The sequence below is a fragment of the Argentina anserina genome, chromosome 2 (assembly GCF_933775445.1).
Source record: "Argentina anserina chromosome 2, drPotAnse1.1, whole genome shotgun sequence".
NCBI classification, from domain to species: Eukaryota; Viridiplantae; Streptophyta; class Magnoliopsida; order Rosales; family Rosaceae; genus Argentina; species Argentina anserina.
Genome location: NC_065873.1, coordinates 23,235,589 through 23,263,070, shown reverse-complemented (window position 1 = coordinate 23,263,070; position 27,482 = coordinate 23,235,589). Strand labels below are relative to the sequence as shown.

The window sequence follows — 27,482 nt, the reverse complement described above, 5'->3', positions numbered from 1 at the left end:
TGATGGACGGTGAACGCGACCACATACTAGTCAATAAGGGACATGTTCTTTTATATCGTCGAATTTATTGCTGGGCACCCGCTTCAATTTCCATGCATTAATTTCAAATTTTCAGTTCGATCTAGAAATTTGGTTCAAAGGTGAAGTACTGGAAAAGGAAAAAACAAATTTGCCCGTGCTGAAGACAAGATTTTTAAAGAGAATTGGGCCTTAGGAGTGAAGGATGATATAGCCTCAAAACAATTTTGATGGTTTGTACGTTGAGCTCATCTAGTGAAGGGATATGGAAGAAAAAACCAAACTCCAAAAGTGGGTAATTTTTTTTCCTAACTACAGTAGAATCCATCCTCATTATTCTATGACTTTATCAATACAGTAGGGACATTGTTGATTGTGATCGTCAACAAACTAGACCGATTATTGTCAAAAAAATATATTGTAAAGTAGCCTTACGCGGTACTATACGTAAATGACTTATCTTATCTTATCTTATCAATGTCATAATGTAAGTGTTTATTTGTTCGAAAAGTTAATTAGCTGACTAACGCGTCACATGTTACCGAAAAGTGTTGGATATTGGATAATTGAAATTATCTTCCTTTCCCTCAAGAAAAAATTATGCATTTCCAATTTCTCAAGGGAATATGAAACGAAACACAAAGGAGAACGAATGTTGGTGTTTATTATACTCGATCTCCAAGTCCAAGAGGGAATTCCGCATAATTGCAAAGACAGGGTTAAATAGACATAACGAAGGATCACAACTATGATTTCATAACCACGCACAGTAAGATCAACAATTCCTAGCTCAGTCAGTTTCCAAAGAAATAACAACGATGATTTCTGAAGCCTGTCGTAGAAAAATCTCAAGCTATAACAATGAAGACAACGATTGATTTTGAGCAAGGGTTTCTTTAAAAATCGAGTAACTCTCTCCTCCAAAACGAGGACCACTTCTCAAAAAAAAAAAAAAAAAAGGAATGGCGATCCGTCAATGGCGAGTACTCCTCTTACTGGTCCGTCCAACCTTCCCACTGATATCTTATGCCAAGTGGCCGATCGTCCCCATATTGGGATCTTGTTGGTTCTGCTGCCGTATGCTGTATGCAAGCCCCGGAGATTTGTCATACATGGAGTTCATCTTCCAGAACGTTCCACCTTGTGTTAGCGTGAGTGACGGAGTAAATCAAAGGCGTGATTTACTGCGTGAATAAAGGTGTGATTCGTGCTTAATTAAATTCTTAATTATATATAGGACATTATGTGTATAGATATTAATTCAATACAAACGCTAAGTCTTTTTCACTTGATATCAGTAGCCTGGATTTTCCTCTTCTGTTTTTCTGGGTTTTTTGCTTTTGTAACCTGCAGCATGAAAGCCATCCAACTCTTTTCTCCTGTACCACAGATATCAACAGTAGTAGCAAAGTTCGCTAACTGGTTCACGATTGTTGTATTTCTTGTCTTCGTGGAAGCCATACCCATGTCTTATCATTCCCATTAGTCTCTGTTGCCATTTTCAAAGTTTTCTTTACATTAGGATCGATGTCAGCCACTGTGATCACCACACTCGGGTTGTGAATTTTTATCAATCCCTTCATGCTAGCATAGACTCCTTGTAGCACTACCACCTTCGAGTTTGATATCCCTAATAGAGCCCCCACTGCCAAATCGAAGATTTTAAACCTCATCTCGTTGCATACCACCTTAGGCTACTTTAGTGCAGAATCTGAACATTCTCAGATATTGATAGTCAAGTTCTCTGATTGAAGCTCTTATATTAACTTTAGAGATCCTTGTAGCTTTCACAAGCTTGTTATACGCCTTCTCCCACCTCATCATTTTACAGGAGGCTGAAGTGAAAGTCATCCTCTCCACTCAGGAACGCCCTCAGCACAACTGGCTCAGCATTGGAGTTCTCCCGGCCGAGTTCCCCTCCGGCTTCTCCTTCTCCAGTCCGCCGGCGTCCGACTCCAGCACTCCAACGATTCGGCGTCCTTCTTCAACCGGTCACGTCGTCGTCGTCCTCCCCTTCGCGGCGTCCTTCGACCGGTCGCGTCTTTCTCCGGTGACAGTGTACGATCACCGATAGTGCAAGTACACCAATAACAGTGCACATTCACCGACAGTGCAAGTACACCTTCGGCAGGTTCATTTCAGTTTTTTGTTTCCGCTGCATAACTACTGATTTGTTGATTGTTTTATAATGGGTTCTGAAAAAGAAGAACGTTCTCAGGTCCCTGATATTCAGAAGCTTGAAATATCTGTCAAGAATTCTGAAAATAGTTCATTCGAGGGAGTCAAACTCAATGAGACCAATTTTCCTAAATGGAAGAGAATTATGGCAGCTCATCTTCGAGGAATGCACAAGATGGGGCATGTCACCAGACTAACTAAGGCTCCTAGTGCATATGGTATTGTTGTCTACACTAAGTGGGACGACGACGATGGTTTTGTAATGTCAGTCTTGTGGAAAGCGATGAATGAAGAGATAGTTGATCTGGTGGAAGCATGTGACACTGCGCATGCAATATAGAAGACACTGGAAGGCTTATATACTAATGACTCTGATTTCATACATGTTCATGAGTTAATGTGCACAACTTTGGCGATGCAACAAGATGGGCAACCAGTGGCGCAATATTTCACCAAACTGAAAAATATTTGGGCTGAGATTGATGTGAAACGTCCTTACATGATCAAAAATCAAGAGGATATTGTTTGGTACCAACAAGAGAAGGAGCTTGAGCGAGTTCACCAGTTCCTGAAAGGTCTTGATGCAAAGCATAACAGTGCCAAATGAAAATTGCTAAGAAAAACTGAACCTCCTAGCCTAATCACAGCTTTCACATATATCCGTAAAGATGAGTCTCAGCATGAGAGTCTTCATCAGACAAAAGTTGAAGTTTGCAGCCTTACTGTTTATGCTAGAGATGGAAGCAGATCTCCGTCACTTGCGGCACCACACCTTCGGCTGTCAACTTCAGCTCCACTTCATCAGCAAGGACCACCGCCATGCTTCGGGAATCAGCCTCGCCCTCCTTGCTCTTATTGTCATGATACTAACCATATTTGTGCGACCTGTTAGAAGTTGTATCCACACCTTAGGCCTAAGAGGCCTAATTATCGTCCCAAGGCGAAATCAACTCTTCAATTAGTCCAGGAACCAGATATCTATGGTGTGGTTGGACACGATCATCATACAGCAGGAGGAGCAACACCTACCGCATCCATAGCTGATCGTGGTAAAATTGGTATGGCTTTAAATATTTCTAACTTTGTTGGTTTTGATACATGGATTATTGATTCTGGTGCGTCTGATCATATGACTTATGACAAATCTTATTTTAGCGTATTGTCTCCTCCACCAGTACCCTATATTACTAATGCTAATGGTGAGGCCTTCCCTGTGTTAGGGAAATGGTCAGTTCGTATGACTCGCACAATAGAGCTTCACAATATGCTATATGTACCTGTTTTATCTTATCATTTGATATATGTCCCACAATTGAACACTGACGCTAAGTGTTATGTGACATTTTTTTCCTATGTATGTGATATTTCAGGATCTTCTCACCGGGGAGTTCATTGGTCAGGGGTATCTGAGGTGCAAGTTGTTTCATCTGGATCAGACATATGCGGAGGAGAAACCCGGGGCACAGTCTCGGACCGCTTTAATCTCCACTTCTGACAAGCTAAGTGAAGTTTGGTTATGTCATCATCGCTTAGGGCATCCATCTTTTAGTGTTATGAAAAAATACATGCCTACTTTGTTTATTAGTGCGGATGAGTCTTTTTTACATTGTGAGACATGTGTTTTGGGTAAGAGTCATCGATCTACTTATTCCCCTAGTACTTCTAATAAAAGTACTATTCCTTTTGAATTAATTCATTCTGATGTTTGGTGACCCTCTAAAGAGTCTATTGTGTCAGGAATGCGGTATTATGTGTCATTTATTGATGATTGCACACGACTTTCATGGATTATTTTCCTTAAAACTAAATATAAGGTTTTTTCGGCTTCAAGCCTTCTATACCACTATCCAAATACAATATAATGCCACAATTAGAATTCTTCGTTCTGATAATGGGGGGGGGGGGGGAATATGTGAATCGTGTCTTTCAGGAGTTCTTTAACACCCACGGAATTGTTCATCAAACAAAGTGTCCTTACACACCTGAGCAGAATGGCATTTCTGAAAGGAAAAATCGTCATTAACTTGATATGGCTCGGTGTATTCTTTTTAGTGCCCATATGCCTAAATATTTTTGGGAAGATGCTGTCATAATTTCCACCCACCTCATTAATCGTCTTCCATCTCGTATCCTTCATGGAAAAGTTACATATGTGGTGCTTGCATCTCATGTCTCATTATCCTCTTTTCATAATCTTCCTGCCCGTGTTTTCGGTTGTGTTGCTTTTGTCCATTTTCCAAAACATCAGAGGTCTAAGTTGGATGCCCAGACAGTTAAAGGTGTGTTTGTTGGGTATGACGGACATCAGAAAGGGTACCGGTGCTATCATCCACCTACCAAACAGTATTATGTCACTATGGATGTTACTTTCTTTGAGGACATAAGTTATTTTACCTCTTCTGATACTGCTATTCAGGGGGAGAATTCATATTTTGAAGAGTTGTATCATGGCGAGGGGGAGACAAGTAAGCCAGTAGATATGGTGACAAGTTCAGTTGAGGTTACAAATATATCAGCTACACAAGCACCACCGATGATTCTGGTGTAGTCACTCCAGAGATTCAGATACCAGCAAATAACAACACAACTGCCCCCCATGTCTCCCGTACTATTGACCAATGCTCTCCTGGTACAAAAAATCACTCATATGAGGGTAGTCATTTTACTGGGGCTAATACTAGGGAGGCTAATAGTAGACAATATGTCTTGCCAAATAGGTCTACTCGGGGTCACCCAACAAAGAAATATGAACCTACTCTTCAGGTTAAAGCTAAGTATCATGTGGTAAATTTTATGTCTACCAAAAGATTGTCTAAGTCATATGAATCATTTGTGAATCAAATATCTACTGTATCAGTACCTAACAAAGTGCATGATGCATTGGGAGATCCAAAATGGAGGAAAGCAATGGAGGAGGAGATGGAAGCATTACAAAAGAACAATACTCGGGAACTTGTATCTCCACCACATGGCAAGAAGGTTGTGGGATGTCGTTGAGTGTTTACAGTAAAGCATAATCCAGATGGGTCAGTAAGCCGGTATAAAGTACGCCTAGTAGCAAAGGGTTCACCCAGACATATGGCATAGACTATGATGAGACATTTGCACATGTTGCAAAGATAAACAATATTCGGGTATTGCTCTCTTTTGTTGCTAGCTTAAACTGGTCACTTAGACAGTTTGATGTTAAGAACGTATTCCTTCATGGAGAACTCACAGAGGAAGTATACATGGATCTTCCACCTGGATATGTGGCCGCTTCTCCAAGTAACTTTGTATGCAGATTAAGAAAGTCTGTGTATGGTCTTAAACAGTCACCTCGTGCTTGGGTTGGAAAATTCTCACAATTCATGAGGAAAATTGGCTACAAACAGAGTAATTCAGAACACACATTATTTCTCAGACATCAACAAGAGAAGATAACAGCCCTAATTATATATGTTGATGATATGGTAGTTACTGGAAATGATATTGTTGAGGTGGATAGATTACAGAAACAGCTAGCCACAGAGTTTGAGATGAAGGACCTAGGTACACTCAAGTACTTCTTGGACATTGAAGTAGCACGGGGAAGTGATGATATATATCTGTGTTAGAGGAAGTACATCCTTGATCTACTGACAAAGACATGTATGTTGGATTGCACTCCCATTGATACTCTTATTGAGCAGAACCATCGGTTAGCAGAGTATCCAGATCAAGTGCCTACTGAAAAAACTCATTATCAGAGGCTACCAGGTGTTGCGTATGCAGTAAGTGTAGTGAGTCAGTTCATGCATAATCTCAGTGTGGACCACATGGATGTTGTTGTAAGAATTTTGAGGTACTTAAAGTCAGCTCCATGGAGAGCAGTAATGTTTTATAATCACAATAGTATCTTGAAGTTTATTGCTTCACAAATACAGACTGGGCTGGAAATATTACAGATCAGAGATCCACATCATGGTACTTTACCTTTGTTGGGGGTAATCTTGTTACGTGAAAGAGTAAGAAACAAAAAGTGGTAGCTCGATCTAGTGCTGAAGCAGAGTATAGAGGTATGGCTCAGAGAGTGCGAATTGTTATGGCTTAGAAATTTGCTACAAGATTTGGGTATTAAGCCTAAGTGTGCTATGCAACTGTACTGTGACAACAAGACATCTATTGATATTTCACAGAATCATGTGCAACATGATCGTACAAAACATGTGGAGGTTGATCGTCACTTTATAAAAGAGAAGCTAGACGCTAAGATCATTAGTTTTCATTTTGTTCGTACAGAAGAGCAACTTGCCGATATGCTTACAAAATGAGTGTCTAAGAATGCCTTTTATGACTCACTTAGCAAGTTGAGCATGATTGATGTGTATGCAACAACTTGAGGGAGAATGTTAGCGTGAGTGACGGAGTAAATCACGGACGTGATTTACTCCGTAAATCAATGAGTGATTCGTGCTTAATTGAACTCTTCATTATATATAGGTCATTCTGTGTATAGATATTAATTCAATACAAACACTATGTTGTCCCGACTGTCTTTCTCCTCTGCGAACGTTATGGATATAGATACGAGAACAGCAATATATACACTTGTAAGGTTGCAGATAGAAGATGGAGTACTTATAAAACTACATGGATGGAATTTCTTGGGAGGGAGTTACTTATATGGATGGAATTTTCTATTGTATTGTCACACAACCTTGCTACGTACCTGGTTCGTAATTAGTGTTCATCAGTACCTTCGATATAGCGCTTGAAGTATGGGTCATGAACATATATAGAAGACCATAATCAGAATTCAGAACAGAAGGATTTACGTGGTAGAGTCGATAGGAAGCTGTTATTGGCAGTGTCTGACGTCCTAGCTCATGATGTTGCTAGTCGCTACTTGTTTATATACCAATTTGATCGGTCACGAAAAGAATGGACTAGGGTTCGAAGTTTGGGGCAGCATGTTTTGCTTTTAGCCTTTTAGGTAGCTCATCATCAATTGCTTACGCCACCATTTCCAAAAAAAAAATCAATTGCTTACGCCACAGTAGGGAAAGATAGTAAATTTTCCGACATGATATATCATCTTAGCTGGGGCGATAAGAAGCCTTTTACTTTGAGCAGCGACGGTGTTAGGAGAAAGCCTTAGTGAACTAATTCAAACATAACAGTCGTGTTTCATGCACAACAGATTCCATGTCTATGGCAAATAAACGAAAAATAAACAAAGGGGAAGAAAAGATAAACTCAAGATAAAAAGGGCAAGAAATAACTTGTTACTTCTTTCAGTTTTGTCACTTTGTGAGTTTGTGTCCAATTATTACTAGATTTACTATAAGATATCATAATCGGGTTAATTTACTATACATCATATATCAAACGGTTAATAACGGATATTATTTTTCTGATATTACTCACAAAATAATATCGATCGTCGGACATGAGATATATAATACATTGATATATACAGTAATCTACCGGAAGTTGAACTGATAAAGCGTACTGTTGAAAGCTATGACAAGGATACCTGAAAAAGAAAAGTATGACACGTGTCCAATAAGAGGAGCGAGTGCAGCCGGAAAGCTAGCTAAGCGAGTAGGTGGGTATCAAGCTATTAGTGATGCACTTTCCAAATTGGAAATTTTGGGGAAGCATAGATGACACACAGTCCCAGTTGAGATTGTTCCCCTTTTTTTTAGCAATTATTGATATAAATATACTCTCTTCAACCTTTTTCCAGTTCAGGTCAATGATTTTCTTGTAGCTAGAGACTTCTCAAATCCCTAAACCCAGAAACTCAGAAAGTTTATCCTTTATAGTTTATGCTGTGTTCCTCTCAACCATATCTGTGTAAGTTCTGTAACTTCATCTCTTCTACTGGCAAGTTCCTTCTGATTTTGTTGTGTTCTTGCATGAAGTATGTGATGAATTTGTTGTATTTGGTAAGAAGCTTTTAAAGTTTCCACTATGAATTTTGGGAAGTTTGGGTGAACTGTTAAGTATTGGATTGTCATATATACATGGTCTGATTGTAGTCGATCTGGAATCTGAGTTTTCTTGTAAAATCTTACACAATCATCATGAGCAAAGTTCTTACATATTCTTTTCTTCCCCTATTAGTGTGGGTTTTGATTAGAGAATTCTATTTTGCAATGTGAAATTGAGGCTCGCTCTGTTATTATGACAAAAGGATATATGTAATCATTATACGAGTGTGTAATTAGAAAGCTGCTGATACATATCATCTCTTTAGTAAATCATAGGTTGAAAAGTTTTGCCTTTTAACGCATCATCTACCTCAACTTTTGTGTTGGAAACTAACTTGGAATAGTCATCGTGTCATAGACGTTATGTTGTTGGAATACTCCGTTATAAATTCATAATGCTATGTATAATCTGAACTATATATGTGGGGGAAAGAAGGGGACTTTGGTTTAGCTACTAATCTGATGTTGGATACATAATAACTCTTGGTACCATGTTAGTTTGACTCTTATTATTTGCAGAGTTAGACATCCAGTAAAGATATAAGCAGAAGAGTGCAGTTTCTTCACATTGCTTGATACCATGCAGTTATACCACCACCCATATTCAATAGATAGTCAAAGGGTGAGACTTGCTTTGGAAGAAAAAAGCATTGATTACACATCATTCCATCTGAATCCTGTAACCGGCAAGAATATGAATGTCTCATTCTTCAGAATGAATCCAAGTGCAACACTCCCGGTTTTCCAAAATGGCGGGCACAAGATTTTCAATACGATTGAGATTATTCAGTATGTCACTTTACCATTAACACTTCCTGTTACTATTTATATTGTACATATGAGATTGAGTTTGGATTTTGGAAGCCATTTTCGATGAGCATTGATCATAAATTGAGCAGTGTTCTGTTGGTCTTTGATTAATGGTGATAAGAAAATCAAAGAAATTGTTTTAATGTGCTATTGGTTCTTCCAGGTATGTAGAAAGAATTGCAAGTGTCTCTACAGGCGCGGACTCCGCTGAGAACACTCCCTTCAGTGGCAGAGAAGTCACTGAATGGATGCACAGGCTACAACAATGGAACCCCAAATTTTTCACACTTGCACACATCCCAGACAAGTACTTTCGTTCTGTCTCCAAATTCTTGAGGCGGGTGGTGATGGCTCGAATGGAGGAATCTCCTGATTTGGCAGGTGCTTATCACAGTAAATTGCAAGAAGTATATGACACTGAAGACAAGTTGAAAAACTCAAGTGTTTTGATACATGACAAAGAACATCTGATTAGACTTCTTGATCAAGTTGAAAAACAGCTAAATGAAACAACATATTTAGTAGGGGAAGAGTTTACAATGGCAGACGTGATGCTAATTCCGGTGCTAGCACGGTTGGTGCTGTTAAATTTGGAGGATGAGTATATAGGTACCCGGCCGAACACTGCTAAATACTGGATTACAGTGCAGCAGAGGCCTAGTTATAAGAAAGTGATTGCGAGTCATTTCAATGGATGGAGGAAGTATAGAACTTTGTGGAAAACCTGGTTCGCTATTCACAGCAGAAGCATTTTAAGGAGATTTTGATGAATTTTGTTTGATATTTTTTCGCCCATCAGATACATGAGATGAGAGAAGTGTGTAAAGATGTGTGCATTTCTTCTTGACATGTATTAGTATTGAGATAGAGGAGGTTAGGCAAAATTGAAATTTTGAACTCGTATGTCTTTAAGCACTGCTGGTGTTTTGGTCGCAGTGGAAGGATCACCGAACCACAGTATAAAGATAGTTTCATATGATTATTGTGTTACAAATTCACTGGTGGAGAAAACTTTAAATCTATTGTAGCTCAAAGTGGGATTTGTTGTGAAAGTGCAGATGTTTTCTTTACTTTTATATGCAAAATGTGGCACACAAGGAAGTCCTGTGATTTTGATATGCATTATCACAGCAACAAAGTTAAGGACTTTTAGAATCTGAGGTCTTGCATATGCAGGGATGGTTCAGCTAGAATTTTCATTAAAGACCTCCTTTCGGTGGAAAAAAAGAAGAAAAAAGAGGCATAGTAAAAACATATTTAAACAGATGGTCTGACCATTCAATATCAGTATTGGCTATGTCTTACAATTCAAGACGTACATTGCAGAGAAGAATACTGAAATCCAGAACCCACTAATGTCTCTCTATCTCTACAATTCAAGACGTACATTGCTTGTGCCACCGAAGCAGTGTCAGGATTGGATCATTGGGGATGCTTGAACTTAACTATAAAAATATAGTGAAAGTAATGAGGCTTACTCTTCTAACGTATATGTGCAAATAACATAAATTAATCAATCAAATATTCATATAGTACGTACATCGTAATTCATAATCATTTACAAAAACATTTTATTAGCGGTTCGAAAGGTTAAGGACTGACCAACAAAAACTTAATTAAAGATCGTGATTTATTAATAAAGTTTCGGAAATATAACAAAGAAAATAATTCAGATCTTGACTTGTAGACTAAACCTTTTTTTTATAGAAATGTAGACTGGACATTTCTTTGAAACCATGAAGATTTTTTTTTCAAACGCTTCAGTTTAGACTCAAATTTATCAGTTTAGTCTAATTGACATCCCTATAGTGCCCACCCCATGCCAACCTCACAAAAAAAAATGCTAAGTACCATTTTCTCAATAAATTTATAATTATGGTTATTATAAAAGACATTTGTAATTTATTTGTGAGGTGGGCATGAGGTAGGCACAGTAGGGGTGGACAACAAATTTGTTTCCACTAATTCATATCAAACAAAACGATGTATATAGTCAAAATCTAACACAATTAATGCTCAATTGAATAGATTAACGGCGTAATAGCTAATAACATAGCTACCATTTTAGAAGAATATATATTTGGTTGAAGACACGCTATTGAGGAGGAGAATAGTAAAGTATAGAAGGGAAACAAATGAATAGAGTTGGTTATTTGGTGATGCTTTCGTTAAGAAAAATCCCAAAATCAAAAAATTTAAAACCTAGTCTTTTTTTCCTTGTCTTACCGATGAGGATGCTTGAGTCACTCCTAAATAACCCTAAATCCGCCCTTGCACGGAAGGGAAAGATAGTAAATTTTACTTTGAGCAGCGAAGGTGTTTGAAGAAAGTAATCTTAGTTTGATGACTTGATCATCCCAAAGACTTGCCCGGATTGACTTGTATGCGTGTTTGTTAGATTAATAGAGTGATTAATTATGTCGTTTCTCGTTATCTTTGATCTATTACTTGTCTTCTGATCGAAATTTTGATCTAAAAAAAAAAGCTAATCTACTTGTTAGTGAGAGATATAGAGAAAACTCTAAGTAGAGAGTTTTGTGTGTGTAGCAAAATAAAGTGTGTGAGAGTGTATTCCTTCAAGTGTGAGTCTTGAAGTATTGTTTCTCTCGGTGTAACCTTTTTTTGTATAGTGAAGATTCTTTATTGTTGTTACCCGTGGACGTAGTTATTTTGCCGAACCACATTAAATTTCAGTATTCTCTATAACTTTTATTTTCCACTCTTGGTTGTGAGTTATTTCGATTTTCATTATACAGTTTATTCTTCCGCATTACCCAACATTTTATTCAAAAGCAACCAACCATATTTTGAGGCGCGGGTACTGGAGCATACTCTGGCGCACAGGGTAGTGGTGGATTATTGGTTCGGTCCAAGACTGCGTGCTTGACTGTGTACTTGTAAGTATCACCCTGCAGGTCCAAGAATTCTATGTGCTTACGATCACCAGTAGTAGTACATGCATAATTCATCAAGTCTTGCAGGAGCAAGGACTGCAAGGTCGAGCGTTGTGGAAGATGAACTCCATGTATGACAAGTCTCCAGGTCCTGCATACAGCAGCAGAACGAACAAGATCCCAATATGAGAGACGATTGGCCCCTTGACATAAGATATCAGTGGGCAGGTCGGACCAGCAAGAGGAGTAGTCGCCATTGAAACATCGCCGTTCTTGCTCTTCTTGAGAAGTCGTCCTCGGTTGGAGGCTTGAGGAGTAACTAGGAGCGGGCAATAACAGTTTCAATGGTATAGCTTGAGATTTCTCGACAACAGCTTCAGAATTCATCCTTGTCGTCCTCTGTTATCTTTCTCTGGAAGCCCTAGGTCAGCGAATTAATCGTTGGTCTCAACGTACGTAATTGTAATTGATACATAAAACAGGAATTAAAATCATGGTTGTGATATCTCGTTATGTCTATTTAGATTACAGTTAGTTATCCAGAAGAACTCTGCATTCGGTTGGATTTGGAGAGTATAATTGGAACTATTCTTCCGCTGAAGGTTTGTTCTCAAAACATTGTTTTGTGAAAATTAAACCAAGTACTTACTCCTTTAGTTTTTTCACCTTGGTTGATAACCTGCAGTTATACCACCCGCCCATAATCAATTAGATTAGCCAAATGGTGAGACTTGATTTGGAAGAGATAGACGTTGATTACACATCGTTCCATCTCCATTTTAGCCTGTAACCGACAAAAATATGAATGCTTCAGTCTTCAGAATGAATCAAGTGTGAAATTTCCGGTTTTCCAGTATGCAGCTCGATACGAAATATTCAGTATGTCACTCACCACTAACATGTTACCCTGTATTAGACTGTATATTGAACATGTACGATTTAGTGTGGCTTCTGGTAGCCATTTTCGATTTGCATGTTTATAAATTGGGCAGTGTTCTGTTGGACTTAGAGAAAGCTATAAAATGAAACGAAGAAAAAAAATGTGCTACTGGTTCTTCCAGATTTATAGAAAGAACTGCAAGTGTCTCTAGTCTCTACAGGCGCTGAAAACATTGACCTTTGGTGGCAGAGAAGTTAATGCACCAGATTAAGTCCAAGGGATTTTCTGCTCAAATTTTTAATAGCATCATGGAGCTGATGATAAGTTTGTCATGCATCTTCCAGCACATAGTAACAATGCCATGATCATCATATATCCAGCAAAACTTTAACCCCCTTCTTTTCCGTTCATAGCCCATGTTGTAGTTTGCTTTAGGGTTTTTCTGTTTGTTATTTTTTCAGGCTTTTTCAGACTTTAGATTTGTTTAATAGTGCGTTTTTGCACAGTTTCATACTTAGGTTTTAGCTTGTATGAGAGATGGTCTGTCATCTCTTGTATTTGGTCATTCTGATAGTACATGGCGTTGTCGCCAAATGAAGAATATTCATTCCCCTCAAAACAAAAGAAAATTGGCATTCAGATTCTAACAGACGCCCCTGCTCCTGAATTATCTTCAGACCAGTTTCTATCGCAAGAACACGTAGGTTTTCGCTGGTTTGTATCCACATTTAATAATAACTCCAAATTTCACATACATTTATAGTCATTGTGCTCGGAGTTGGGAGAACAAAAAGAATCAGAGTGCTTATGTGAGCGTGGATCCTAAATTACCTTCAGAAAACGGATGAAATGGTCTACCAACTGTTGCACGTTAGTCATTAGTTTCTGTGCTGGGAAGCCTGTATACGCATGATTCAAGAGTCAAGACTCAATCATTGAGGATTGTTAAGAGACGGACACATTTATGCAGCAGATCTTGAAAGTCATTCTAATAGGCAATTAATCATATAAATGTTGCAGAAATACTTCAGGAAAAAAAACTATAAGATCTCTTGGAGATTATCAGGAGACATTGAAAACTGGAACACAATTACACAAAAGCAACATCAAAAGAAAATGAACCATATAGAGATAATGAGGATAAGGCCATCTTCTATTCATAAATGTCCATACAAATCTCACCTAATCAACAGAATTCATGGAAGCCATATAACAGTATCACAGTGACGTATAAAAACTACTAACCTCGCTGAGGTATTCATCAATGGATCATCAATTATGGAGCACACCACCTGGTTGGAGCATCTTTTTTCTGAGGTCCTGGTATTATTTACTTCTAAGAACTTCAATTGAAGACTTTTTGAGTATTGAATAAAAGTTCATTTAAATAAACCCGGTAACAAAAGAATCGGGAGTACAGTGAAGTATAACGAAAATGAATAACTCATCCTATGAATGAATATGGATTAGAGGTGATGTGAATGCTGATTGACATTATTGCCAGCTTTCTCCACCCTATAGTTCATGTCTTCTGAACAATATGGAGCTCTGAGCTCATTTCCTACACTTCCTATGCCTGTGTTGTTTGTCCCACCTCTGAAGTTGTTCCCATTACATCCCCAACCAATCCTATCCCTAACCCACGGGGGCCTAGATTTTGGATGATTCCACTTTTGCTGCTTGAAGTACCTCCGTCCCAAAGGGGCCTCATATGAGGACTCCCTCTCTCGCTTAGTACCCAATTGATTGTCTGCACACAGTGTACCAATGTCTGCTTGAGTGCCACCAGTTGTGCTTGGAGTGCTTTCTTCAGAGTGGCAATTGGTAGTGGCACAGCTTTCTTGTTGTTCTTCTGGAGTTGGGTTAACTGAGGCATGATTGACGTTGTGAGAAGAGTCTTTCTTATCACGGGGACATGGGGGTAATGGTGGAAAAGGATGGAAAGGCATGCCAGGAGCAACAACCCAAGTATCAGCAATTTCAGCATGGGGGGTCCCATATTGCTCCATTATAGACAGTGGAATGCCATACGAGACAGGTACCCGAGACACAAACTTCGCCTGCGGATGCCCTATAACAGAAGATGTTGACAAACATGAAACCATGGCAGTATTGAGGCAAGATGAAAATCCAGGAGGAGCATCATCAAGGGTGTTTTGCTTTCCATCATAAACCATATCCGCACCAACTTGCTGAGAAAAATCATGCACAGTGCTGCAGAAATTTCTGCCCTCTTTGCTCTTGTTTTCAGGATACGATGTCACATCCCCTATCCGAGGTAATGGACTAGATTCTAGCTGTTTAGACTCGATCTTCTGTTCCTTGTTTGAATGTGAACTTGGGTCAGGGACTGTCGCTGCTGGCTGATCCCATCGGCTTTTACGCTTGCGAACTTTTGTCTCAGTGGTTGCACAACCACCTGTACAAGGTGTAGAGGAACCGTCCTGGATAACTTTACTTGCAGAAGGTGATGATTTAACCACTGATTGTTTGGCATTATCTGCAACTTCAGTAGATCTTTCAGTTTGATCACGCCAATTATCATGTGATGTGGAATACCTGCTGTAGCTTGAAATCCTGTTGAATTCCATCTTTCCATCATCTCTGTCTACAAAACAATGTCTTCTGAACGCCTTTGGAATCCACCTATTTCGGAAGTTGCGTGCTATGTCATGGACCTGCATACAATTTGACCAATATATATTCACTAATGTATCATAATACATGACAGAATAATTAGAGAAGAATTAAGTAATATAAAGATATACAAAACATACCCTTTTGTCACCATGCTCTGTCAGTGATAGTATGGACTCTGTAAAGCTGTAAAGAAACAGATTTGTTCAGAGGACATAATTCAGAAAACATGGCCCAAGCATAATATTTGACACACAGACCCAATTACAATTCCTCAAAACTTATGGCCTGTTTATTGACATTCAAAATTGAGTTTATGAAAAAGAATATGTACAATCAAAATCTTAGTTGGTAAAAAAAAATTTCAAATTGTTTTTCCCAACCAAAAAAACAAATTTGTTTGTAACTGTTAAGGGAAAATAAAAACATCCTGAACAATTCAAAGTTACTCGCGTCCAGGTGTTAGTATGAACAAGTTCAGGTTGGGGAATTACAAAAATATAAAATTTTAAATGGTTTTTAGTAATCAACCTAATTGTCAGAACAAACAAGAACAATTGACATGTTAGAATAAGAGCCAGCACTTGCACAAGCATTCCACTATCCATATTATTAAGGTTAATCATTGAGGAAACATATAATAACCTCTCCATTCCTGGGCAGGGAGGACCACCAGTAATATGTTCCTGTGTAAGAATCTGCGGCTTTTCAGCCAAATATTCTAGGACCTGCAAAGCCAAAAAAAAAAGTGATTAAGAAAGAACTGTTCTCATTAGATATCCCAGAAAAAGTCACAAACTTTACATAGGAAATCCCTAAAGGATTGCCTATTCCTTATGCACCGAGAGAGAGAGAGAGAGAGCCATAGTTTAAATTATTTTGAGCAATCAACCAGCATAAAACTAAATCTAGTGAGTTGAACACCTTTAAAAGCTTTCGGAGGATTGGTATCTTGTTAAAGTCTCTCCTGCACATCTTCATGATATTGTGTAGCATTCTCAAACCTAAGATAAAGAAAGGAATTCATAAATTTATGTCAACGGGGTCCGATAGATAAAGTACTTTGTTTCTGATGAAAGGGACAGTAAGGTATCCAAAGGGAGATGTAAGTACCATTTTTGTTAATAATGTCAACCAAAACCGTACGCGATTTTGTCTTCAAAAGTGCGTCAATAATAATTGAAAGATCTCGGTTGCTGAAAAAAAAAACCCTCTTAATACAGAAATATAACGAAACACTATCAGAAAAATGGAGTAAAAATTATGTAATGACCTTTTGATTGCTTCCCCACTGCCACTATCACCTGATTGTGCAGTAAGGAACAGAAGTTTCAAGTAGCCCTTTGTTGAATCCTGTAAGAAGCAGGCATAAGCAATCAATTCATAACAGTATACACATCCAAGACAAGCAGTTAGGTAAAGGGTTCAAGTAAAGAGATTAAAAGAGAAAAAAAAAACATAAAAAGTAGAAGAGTTAGTCCAGCCTTCCACGGATTTCTTTTATTTACTTCAAGTTGGATATGTAGTAACTACTTACTTTGCGTTTACTTATCCCTCCATCAATATCCAACAGCTCGTTAAGCTTTTCTTCAACTGCAAACATTAAAGAGCATCAACCATCCAATACTTACCTAAAGCATTAGTCGCTCCAAAGTATCAAGTACGAAAAGAAAAGAATCCCAACCTGATCCATCGATTGATCTTTTGGGTTTGAAAGGTAGCACATGAGATTTATTGGGTACCACCTGAATTTTGTTCGAAATTAAAGGAGTACTCCTAACTTTCCCTTTCTTCACAAAACTGGATGAAGATGAAGTTTTCACATTCTGATGCACTTTAGTGGAAGGCTGCTCATCCTCGAGAGTGTTGACCTTTTTGTTAGCATCACTATCATCAGATCTTTTGCTGACCACTTTTACTGGAGAAGTACTCTTTGGTCTTTCTAAGGAGTTTGAGGATTTTTCGGCAGTCTCCTTTTCCCTGAAAACTTCTGGGAAAACAGCAGGCATGGCTCTATTATTTACATCTTCTATTTGTTGGACCACTTCAACTGGTTGGACAAAAGATGGCAACGAGTGCTGCAATTCCAATGAATATTGGTTCTTGGGCTCCTGTGTGTGTGTGGTAATCTCCTCTGTTCTGGCCACCACACTGTCCCGACTATATTCCACAACACCATCTTCCGAAATCATCACAGGCTCCACATATTCTTCATCTGAATCATCTTGAACAATGATTTCAGTATTAAGAGGATCACCACCTATGTAACCCTGACACAGAGGTGAACCACAATAACATTTCTTTGCAGCAGCTCCAATCACCCTTACAAAGTTGTAATCAAACGTCACCTCTTCTCCCTGAAAAATAATTTTAAATCCACAGAATGGTGAACATGACACAAGAATAAAAATGAAATTGATCAGAAGAATACACAGACCCATCTAAAAACAATGACTTCATAGGAAATTCAGCAAACATGATGTAAGGCCCTACAAGAGTAACATCCTTAATTTGTGGTGTAAATTAAAAAAAATGTAAGGCCCTAGAAGAGTAACATCCTTAAAGCAGAGAATGGTTTCTTATTTCTTCGAGTATACATCCATTTGTTTACACTTTTAAAATATTTTTGTTAACCCAAACTGGAACTATAACAAACTCTAACTTGCATGTCCAAGAAAAGTACTAGCCTCCAAAATTAAAAGAGTGACATAAAATTATTTTACAGGCCAATCACCATATAGTTTACTTTCCTCCAAAAGAAAATAAGATGAACTAATTCAGGAAAATGAAGCAAGTGTCTCATCAGCAAGAGAAGGACAAAGTAAGCATCTCAAATGCAAATATATGCAGCCCTATGAAACACCATCATCACAAAGCCAGTAATCCCACTTAACATGTTTTCCATTTTATAAATCATAAACCACAAAGTAAAGCCCCAAGTTGTGTTCAGAGATGACTCAAAACTGATTCTTCATAATTAGTACATATGATTTACATTCATGATGGTCATGATGCAGTTAAACCAGTCGGAACATAACACCAGTGATGCCTCCAACCAAAAATCTAAAGCACATAATGTACAAAAGGAAAAAATACCTTCTTTATATCTCTTAATGCAAATAGTCCTATACAGACCTCTCCATTCACCATCCACTGTTCAGGATAAAAGAAATATGAGCATACAAAAAATTTAAATTTCAGGAAATAAAAATACACGGCATACAAAAGAAATATGTATGCCGGAAATGGGAAAAGAAATACACGGCATACAAAATATATATATATATATATATATAAATGCATGTACTACAATAACCAAATGACTCTCTGATCTCATAGCCAAATGATTTAGTCCTCACAGCATAGAGATCAGTCTATTTTTCACATGTACAATATGATTATAGTTGCATAAAAGTAATTCCACATTATCAGGCCAGTAAATAAGAGTAGCAAATACAACTAATGGGCCAAAAATATGACCCAAGGTGACCCAACCAATTACAGTAAAATATCATTCCAGTTCGAAATAATCAAGACGTAAACAGTCATAAAGAAATACTTTTTCATAAACAGGATCATAAAAATTACTGTGTAAGATAGAAAAAATAACATGTGTGACCTAAAGCAGAAATAATATCAGAGGTGAAGAGAGAAGGAAACTACTTGGCAGCAATAAGAACTAGTCAACCCAGGTCTATTCTACAAAAATAGATGGGCCTTAGTGGTGACAATTGATATCAAAATTGGGAATCTCAAGGCCTTCATAACACAAAGAGACATTCTCCCTTGTAAGGCAGGGAAGTGAAATGGGGAACAAGACCTATATTTCTGACCAAAAGGTTCACCCTCAATTATACTAATAAAAATGTGATCATAAGTACATTCACCTTCTCCGTGCGACAATTTGGGTCACAACTATGGTTGATGAAGCGTCCCAGATTTCCTTTAGCACATGCATCAATTACCTGGAATGAAAGTAAATCTGTCAATATATTACATTCATCTATTTGAACCCAAAATATACACACACACAAATTTGAACCCAAAATATACACACACACACAAACACACACACCAACATAATAATAATAATAAGATCTGTAAGCTATCTATGCGAGATATAATGTTGCATACAACTTCCTACAATGCACCCTTGAAATAATTACTTTAAATCTGGGATTCCCTAAAGAAGAATATATATTTCCTATAGAAGGTTTTGCTAGATGTTTCTAGCAGGTATTAGCATGCTCATATTATTACTCTTTGACATGTGTGTGTATATCATTATTATTATTATTATTATTATTATTATTATTATTATTATTATTATTATTATTATTATTATTATTATTTCACCTTGGTCTCTTCTTCTAGGTAAAACACTACAGCTGAGGATTTACAAAACTCTAGACATAAAAAGAGCAAAAACTGTTTCCTTCTCATTGAATGGCCATCGTTGCATTTGTTAAAACTTTAGGCTTCTAGACTTCATTCTAAGTGCTTTTTTCTATATCGAGATCACACGGCTACTTCATTCTATGTGTTGGCTGCTAATGAATGAAATGTACTGCACCGCGTTGACAGAGTAAGCACACAAACACAGCCCTTACATACATAGAACGACAAAGTACAAAAGATATACGAAGTTACAAACTAAGAATTTTAAAAGATGAAAGTCCAGGACTGTCAAAGCCACTCACAGGTCTGCCTAAAATATGTTAAAAGCAGACAGAACTGTAGTGAATCGGTCAACAAGTTAGTCAGAGAAACAGAACAAGCACAGCAAACCAAGAGAAACAACCACAAAGAAAAGAACACAGGAACACAGATTTAAGGTGGTTCAGCAAATAGCTTTGCCTACATCTACCGGACAGAAACACACTTCCACTATATTAATAATGGGTACACAAGAAAGACTAAGAAAACAAAGACTCTCTTCTCTTCCTATCTTTCTCCTCTCTGCCCTCTCTCACCCTCTAACTGAGAATGGAACACACTATGCTCTTTGTCTCTGTGATGCCCAAACCTAGAGCATAACCCCTCCTTATATAGCCATAAGGACAAACATGTTCCCTCACCAAATAGGAATCCTATTCCTAATAGTGGTAGGCTATAAAGCCTCCTCCTTCTACAAGTAAACCATCATCAATAAGGATTCCCTATCCTTACCGGAACACCATACTCTAAGAAACCATCTTAGAAAAAACACATGGGCTGGAAACCCAACAAGAACGTCAATGTGAGTTTATGTCAGGAGAATACAAACCTCACTGGTATTCAGTGTCATGAAATAGAAATGTCTGTGACCCTTCACTGCATACTCTTTTTGTCGAGCCTCATAAGCATGGGCATCAAGCACCTGGATGCACACGAACAATTTTCTTAGGATGCATTTGAATACATTAAATAAAAGAAGGTAACAGCTTGACATGTATGCATATACCCAAAAACTGAACTAAACTAAAAGAGATTGCTCATTACCTCACCAACATATTCAATTAGAAACTGGCCTTTACATATGAATTCAAGAGATCTGAGCCCAAATCCCTTTTTCTCAGACCGAAACTTCTCTAGTTTGGAATACCGACGTTTTTGAAACTGTCAAAATAAAAAATATCAGGTGAAGGAATTCCCTTTAAACAAAAATATGATATTTAAAGAACAGAAATAATACCTGTTGATTTGAACAAAGATCTCCACAGGGACAGGTTCCTCGAACACACTCGATGTTAAGCATTCGATTCAGGCAATCTTCTCCACAGCCCAACTGGCCTTCTTTAGGTGGTTTGCAATGGCAAACCATTATCTGATTTACATTAAGATAAAGATTAAGAATATATATATATATGTAACAGATTCAGAAAATGCACCAATCATCACTGATAAAGGCAAACTTATGACTACATCTGGCAAAAAGTCATCTAGTTCTACAACATATGAGTTAAGCTCTCAAGATGTAAGGTTATCCCGAGATATTCAACAATTTACAGGCCATAACTAGCAGTTCTATAAGTGACACGCCACTTGGCTAGATCCACTGGAATCAGGGTTTTCTCCCCTTTTGTAATGCACTTAAACTACATATCCACTTCACTATGTCTTAGAAGTTTACTGGTTCTACCAACCATACTACAACATAACTACAGTTCTATAAGTGACACGGCACTTGGCTAGATCCACTGGGGTTTTCCCTTTGGCAATGCACTTAAACCACACATTCACTTCACTATGCCTTAGAAGTTTACTGTTTCTACACACTAAATTATGTTTCCGCACATCTTTGTGCTTGCCTTTACCATTCCACTCAATAATTTGAACATGAACCGAGCAATGTATGTGATCTGTGTCCAAGTCTATCTATGGCCCAGGGGAACATATTCACCACTCTCAATACTGCTTAAGAGAAACCATATGGTTCCACTGTTTCCCTTCAAATCTACTTAAAGCAAGCTTTCAGACAATTTAAAAGGCAAAAATAAGTTCAAGAATATCAGGTCCAAGAATCAACCTCATCAATACTCTGATTTTTTCGATTACGGTGAAGGAACTGATTGGTTTTAATAGATGCAACATTCTGTTGAGAAACTGCAATTCATTGAGTCCAAAACAAGTGTTAGAACTGATAAAATCGACAGTAAGTAAAAGTACAAAATGTATGTGTGTTTAAGTGCTCGTGTGTGTCTGTGCACGCATGAGAGAGAGAGAGAGAGAGAGAGAGAGAGTTGAACAAATCCTTCATCTATGACAAAGAGATAACACATTACCCAATGGACGACGGCATTCCAATGTTTTATAATGTAATTGAGTGTCAGAAGCATCTTCTTCACCTGAAGCATCAGATATTTCCAACTCTGCATTTATCTCCGCATTTGACTTCTCTTGTGGGATTGAGCAATCAGCAAAGTCTCTGTCCTGATTCTCTCTACATGTCCTTCAAGATTGAATCAAACACAGCAAGATAGTATTAGTTTAAAAGCTCCAAAAATAATCTCAACAGCCATAATATTTCTGATGTATGTACCTCAATAAAACTGACATTCTTATTATAACCTCGTACACTTGCATACATTTCTCGACATAGACAACACTAAAAACAGTTGGCCCCCTTGGTTTGTTGGCTGCTATTTCTCAAAACTTGCTCCACTTGAAGTACAAATATAAGGAAACAACCGGCCAATGTCTCAACCTAAGCTTTTATTGTTATCTTTTTGGTGTTATTTATATCTGAACCAGTTGAATATCAAAGCATCTAGACATATAAATCCAAAATCATGATATAAAAGTAACAAGATGTGTTTCAATATTTTCTATCGCTTCTAAGACTTGTGGAGAATTTAGTGGTGATATAAGTGGATTGCTCAGGGAACTTAGGGTTGACATAGATACTCTTGAACCTCAACCTTAAACAGATTTAATACCAATTACAACTACCCCTTTATGAATAAACAGAGGTGATACCCTGATCCTTCCACATTAAATACAGCACTGGGTTAAGTGTAATCATACACAACAGTTCACTATCAATCATACAGGGCCCAGATAACTAGTTTTTCTCCCACAAACTATTTTGATCAATAAAACAATATAGCACATGCTTTAATTATCAATCCTACATACCCTGACCTATTAATTTGTTGTCAACGTAAATCACGTGAGCAATGAATGGCTTACCATGTGCACTTTGTTTCATCTATAAAATCTGCAAGTTCAGCTGGTATATGCCTCCATTTATTACAAGCATCACAGAGCACCCACGCATTCCTCGGGTGTACATAGTGCTTGTCTAAATCAACAGGTACCATGTCCGAGTTAGGAACACCTATGCACTCAGCAACAGGGATAGAGTTGGCATCTGCTAACAAAATCTCTACAACAGAGATTCATGTAAGATCAGCTCAAAATAGTATGTTACAAACAGCAAAACTTAAAATAAGAAAAAGATGATTAGGAACTAAAGGATGAGTTAAGACACAATAGCACATACACGCATTCACACTAAACAATGAGTACCTGATTCAGGGAGGCTTTCCAACTTTTGTGCAAGATGTTTGTCCTCCTTGACTTTTCTCTTATTGGCAGACTTGTGCTCATTTTCCCTTGGTTTATGAGTATTACTTCTCTTGCTCGCTGAGTCAGAACTTCTAGATTTGCACTTGGGAGGCTTCTCCCCTTTTGTGTTAGAGGAAGGACGCATATTCTTGGAACAACGTAAACCTATGACCACATCTAGATTGCAACCTGTTTCCACTTTCAGAGCCTCACTGGAAACTCCATGGTCACTTTCTCCTGACAAGCACAGGGGTTCCAAAGAAAATTCCTTGTCATTTGATGAGTTACTTGAAGCCTTTGCCACTGGGGATGAAGAGAAAGCCTCGCCCGAGCAAAAATCTTGACTACCATTCTGTCCGCATCCATCAAGATTTGATAGTTTTGCTTTCATTGTGCTACCTGGGCTTGGAGATAGTGAACCATCTTCCTGTATACAATTTCCATAAATTCCCTTACTGCTAATAGTGTCTCCAGAGGCAGATAAAACTTTTTCTGAAGTGAATACAGTACCATGAGAATATTCTTGTGGCCTTGCCTCCCCATGTACTTCTGGAATTAAATTGATAACTTCAGAGTCAGGTGAAGTTCCAGGGTCCCTATAACTACTTCCAACTGATCCTCCTGATGATACAGCAATTGCATGGGAAGCAACCCCACCACATTTCTGTATCCCATCTTCAGCGGAATATTCTGTGACAGAAACACTGTCCAACTCCTTATTAGCCAGTTCTCCATCCTGGAAAGTTTCTTCCTTCTCTACTTTCTTGTTTGAATGCTGACACTTCCTAACAGTATCTTCTTGTCTCCAATTATCTTCAACAACATTCTCTATTTGAATGGAATTTGCAAATGCTGAGGTATCAACAATCTCAGGTGCTTTAGTATAAAGTACATTATCGACTTGATTCCCAAACTTAACCTTCAAACGAACATGATTGGTTAAAGGTCCCTTCGACCCAACTAAATTTCCACTAGCCCCACTTTGCTTCTCTTTTCCACTTCTCCGACCACCCCTTCCTCTCGGTGATCCTTCATTCTGACCTTGATAAACCAGATGGACCTGAAGCCCATTACTCTCCTCAAAGCATTGAGTAACACTTCCCAATAATCCCCAGGTAGAAGAACGAGGTGGTTTGGAAAGGCAAGTTCTCTTCCTTCCAGCACCCTTGAAAACATTTTCAACACTTCCAAGGGGTTGGAAAACTTTAGATGCACTCCTTCTTTTCCTCTGATCCTTTTTTGTTGGAGTCTTGCGGCTGCGGCCACTCCTTTGAGCAGGCAATGCGATAATTCCAGAAAAGTCGGTCCTAGACAAATAATCAACTTTAAAACTTCTATTTCCTCCATGATTCATCAGCCCATAATGGTCCAATGAATTATTAGATTCAACATGATCAGAAGAATCATTGACATCTGGAACATTGACTGTCTTAGAAGAGTCATTACTGACAATATCAAGAGGTTGATGCAGCTGTAGAGGAACATCTTTCTCAATAGTACTGTTGGAAACTAATCCAGCAGAATCATCAGTGAGATTGGAGGCCTTTTCCTCTTTCAGTGATATCTGAGTGTCAGTATCAACCCTCATATCAGTAGTACCATCAACGTCAGTCATACAATCTACATACTGTTCCACACATTCTTTACCCTTATCACTATTCGGATCATTCTCTTGGGTGCAAACACTCAGTAAATCTGGTGACAATGCTTGATTGCACGCACCAACAATATTGTTTTTCATGTCAACAACCTCTGCAACTGTAACATCATGAAGTCCATCAACACTACTATTACCAATACAGAAGGTGTCACACGACTGCAGAGGAACAGAATTCTCAACAATGCAGTCGGGAGGTACATTGGAGGAACTTTCCTTCATGCAGGAGACACTAGCTTTAACAGGCGATATCTGGGTGTGATTTTCGACCTCCTTATCCGTCAAATATTTGCTTTTCTCTTCCATGAATACTGTAGCCCAATCAGCCAAGGAACCATCAATTGTATTATTACTCCTTGCATCACCCTGCTGGCCAAATTTACTCTCTGAATTAGGCATATGAAAATCTTTTTCAGACCTTTGAAAACTCAGTGAAGGCAATATTTGGTTGTGTGCCTCAAAAACCTCTATAGACTTTTCCGTAGAGAGGTCACTTACACCATTGACACCATTATCAGCAATATGTTCGCCGTTCCAATTACAGTTTGATACATCTGAAGGTATTTGACTATCCCGTGCAGGTGATATCCTATTGCACAAAGCACCACATTCTACTCCAGCCAAAACAACACTTTTCTCGTCAGTAGCTTCCAGTGAGTTACGAGAAAATATGTTGTATTCCCTAGAAACATCTACTTCTACAAATTTCAAGGGCAATTCACCTTGCTTTTCCAGAACATCCACCACCCCTTCGGAAGAGAGACAATTAACACTTTTATCATCCCTGCGCTCATCCAATTGAATACCATTTCCTGGTGACCCTGCAGCAGGTATGACTCTCAAGGGCACTTCACGATTGGCAGTTGAAAACTGAACACCTTTTTCATCCATGTGCTCATCCTGTTCAATATCATTTCCTGGCGACCCGGCAGAAGGTTTGACTTCCGAGGGCACTTCACAATCAACAAATGAACCAGCAAAGCCTACCGCACGACACCAGTTGCCTTCCTTCAACTGCATCCCTCCACTATCAATATCACAACAACCATCCTTATCATCCTGATTCTCATCCAAGCCGCACCTACCGCCCCCAAACTCACTGTTCAAAAAATCTTCCGGCTCCGGAACACTCGTACTCTCACGCCTGCCCTCCACACCCTCTCTATCCACAGTACCCAACTCCATACCCTCACTACAGCTCACACAACCAGCATTGTCACTCCTACATAACTCCGGAGACCGATCCGCCGCACCAGTAGAATCCACATTAGGATCAGCCAAAAGCTGAACCTCTGAGCAGTTTCGCTGCTCGGAAACACTCTCCACCAAGCTCTCCGAGCCCATCTGCTGCTCCAACTCGCACAGAGGCTCCTCCACGAAAATCGATCCTTCGTTAGAAGCCATCTCACACCAAAAGCATATCACCCATAGCTCAACACAGTACCTGATCAACATTCAAGATCATCAACAACATCAATCAACCATATATACATACACACTCCAAATTAAACCCCAAGACAAAGCAATGCACAACGCGAATCACCTGAAAACGAAACCCTAGCTCGGCTCCCTATTCACGACGAAACGGTACCTGAACCAAATCAAGCGGCGCCAAAACCCTAGAAACCGCAGACTCCTTCCTCTACGAATTCAGCAAAAACCCCCAATCAAATTAACCAATGCACGTACGAAATCAAACGGCAACAAAATCCAGATACAGAAGCACATATCCAGATACAAGAAAAAGATCGAACGGCGAAGCGAATAGAGCAAACCTGAGAAGAGAGGACGAGACTGAGAAGACGAAGAAGAAGATGAGGTCAAAATTTATATTCCATCAACAAACTGGTTTGATTAATTTTCCGGTAATTATAATCTGGCTCTGAAATTTAGAGAGAAAGAAAAAAGAGAGCGTCGGTTGGTGAAGGCCAAAAAGATAAAACTGCAGGGAGGCTCCGACCGGGAAGAGGGACGACCTGATTCGGATTTTCGACCTATACGATTGTGCCCCTCTCGGTTTTGCGGGGCTAGGGATCTTACGCAGGTAAGACAATTGTCCTAGGGAGGGCACTTTGGGTATTTGGGATCTTGGTTAACTATTTGGGATGGGGTAACGTTATCGGTTAGAGGAGATTTTTTTTTTTTATATGTTTACTTGGAGTAAACGGCTGTAATTTTGTTGGGATTTTACTTTTTACTGTCACCTACCAAAACGGTAATGGACGGCAGGGTTTGACGGATTTGACCTCGGATGGATGGGGACATTTTTTCACCGAAATGGGAAAAATGTCAATCGAGGGGCAGGTGTCGTCGTGGTGCGAGTCCTGGAGGAGTAAAGGTACGAACTTAGATCCGGATCCTCTCCTTACCTCCCCTTTCACCTGACCTCTCTCCTGATTGTG

At 38.7% G+C, this 27,482-nt stretch overlaps 2 protein-coding genes across 4 annotated transcripts; one reads left to right on the top strand and one right to left on the bottom strand.

The window, feature by feature from the left end:
• Positions 1-7,861: 7,861 nt before the first annotated feature.
• On the top strand, positions 7,862-9,942 carry LOC126783352 (glutathione S-transferase TCHQD). 3 transcript variants are annotated; one of them, XM_050508808.1, is made up of 3 exons: positions 7,862-8,016; positions 8,673-8,942; positions 9,127-9,942. In XM_050508808.1, exons 2-3 carry the CDS (start codon positions 8,734-8,736, stop codon positions 9,728-9,730), a joined length of 813 nt encoding a protein of 270 aa, XP_050364765.1. In that variant the 5' UTR covers positions 7,862-8,016; positions 8,673-8,733; the 3' UTR covers positions 9,731-9,942. The 3 variants fall into 3 exon arrangements, with proteins under 3 accessions (XP_050364765.1, XP_050364767.1, XP_050364766.1); XM_050508810.1 differs by having other exon boundaries at positions 8,652-8,942; XM_050508809.1 differs by lacking the exon at positions 7,862-8,016 and having other exon boundaries at positions 8,044-8,942.
• A 4,044-nt stretch (positions 9,943-13,986) lies between these two features.
• LOC126805546 (histone-lysine N-methyltransferase ASHH2) lies at positions 13,987-27,060 on the bottom strand. Its single transcript, XM_050532341.1, has 19 exons — positions 26,856-27,060; positions 26,624-26,722; positions 23,385-26,524; positions 23,046-23,241; positions 22,139-22,305; positions 21,883-21,959; positions 21,049-21,180; positions 20,856-20,972; positions 20,641-20,733; positions 19,262-19,339; positions 18,471-18,527; positions 17,059-17,731; positions 16,912-16,967; positions 16,648-16,727; positions 16,488-16,570; positions 16,299-16,378; positions 16,020-16,102; positions 15,515-15,560; positions 13,987-15,415 (listed from the first exon to the last, which is right to left on the bottom strand). The coding sequence occupies exons 3-19, from the start codon at positions 26,482-26,484 to the stop codon at positions 14,204-14,206; spliced, it is 6,330 nt and encodes a 2,109-aa protein (XP_050388298.1). The 5' UTR covers positions 26,485-26,524; positions 26,624-26,722; positions 26,856-27,060; the 3' UTR covers positions 13,987-14,203.
• Positions 27,061-27,482: the final 422 nt, after the last annotated feature.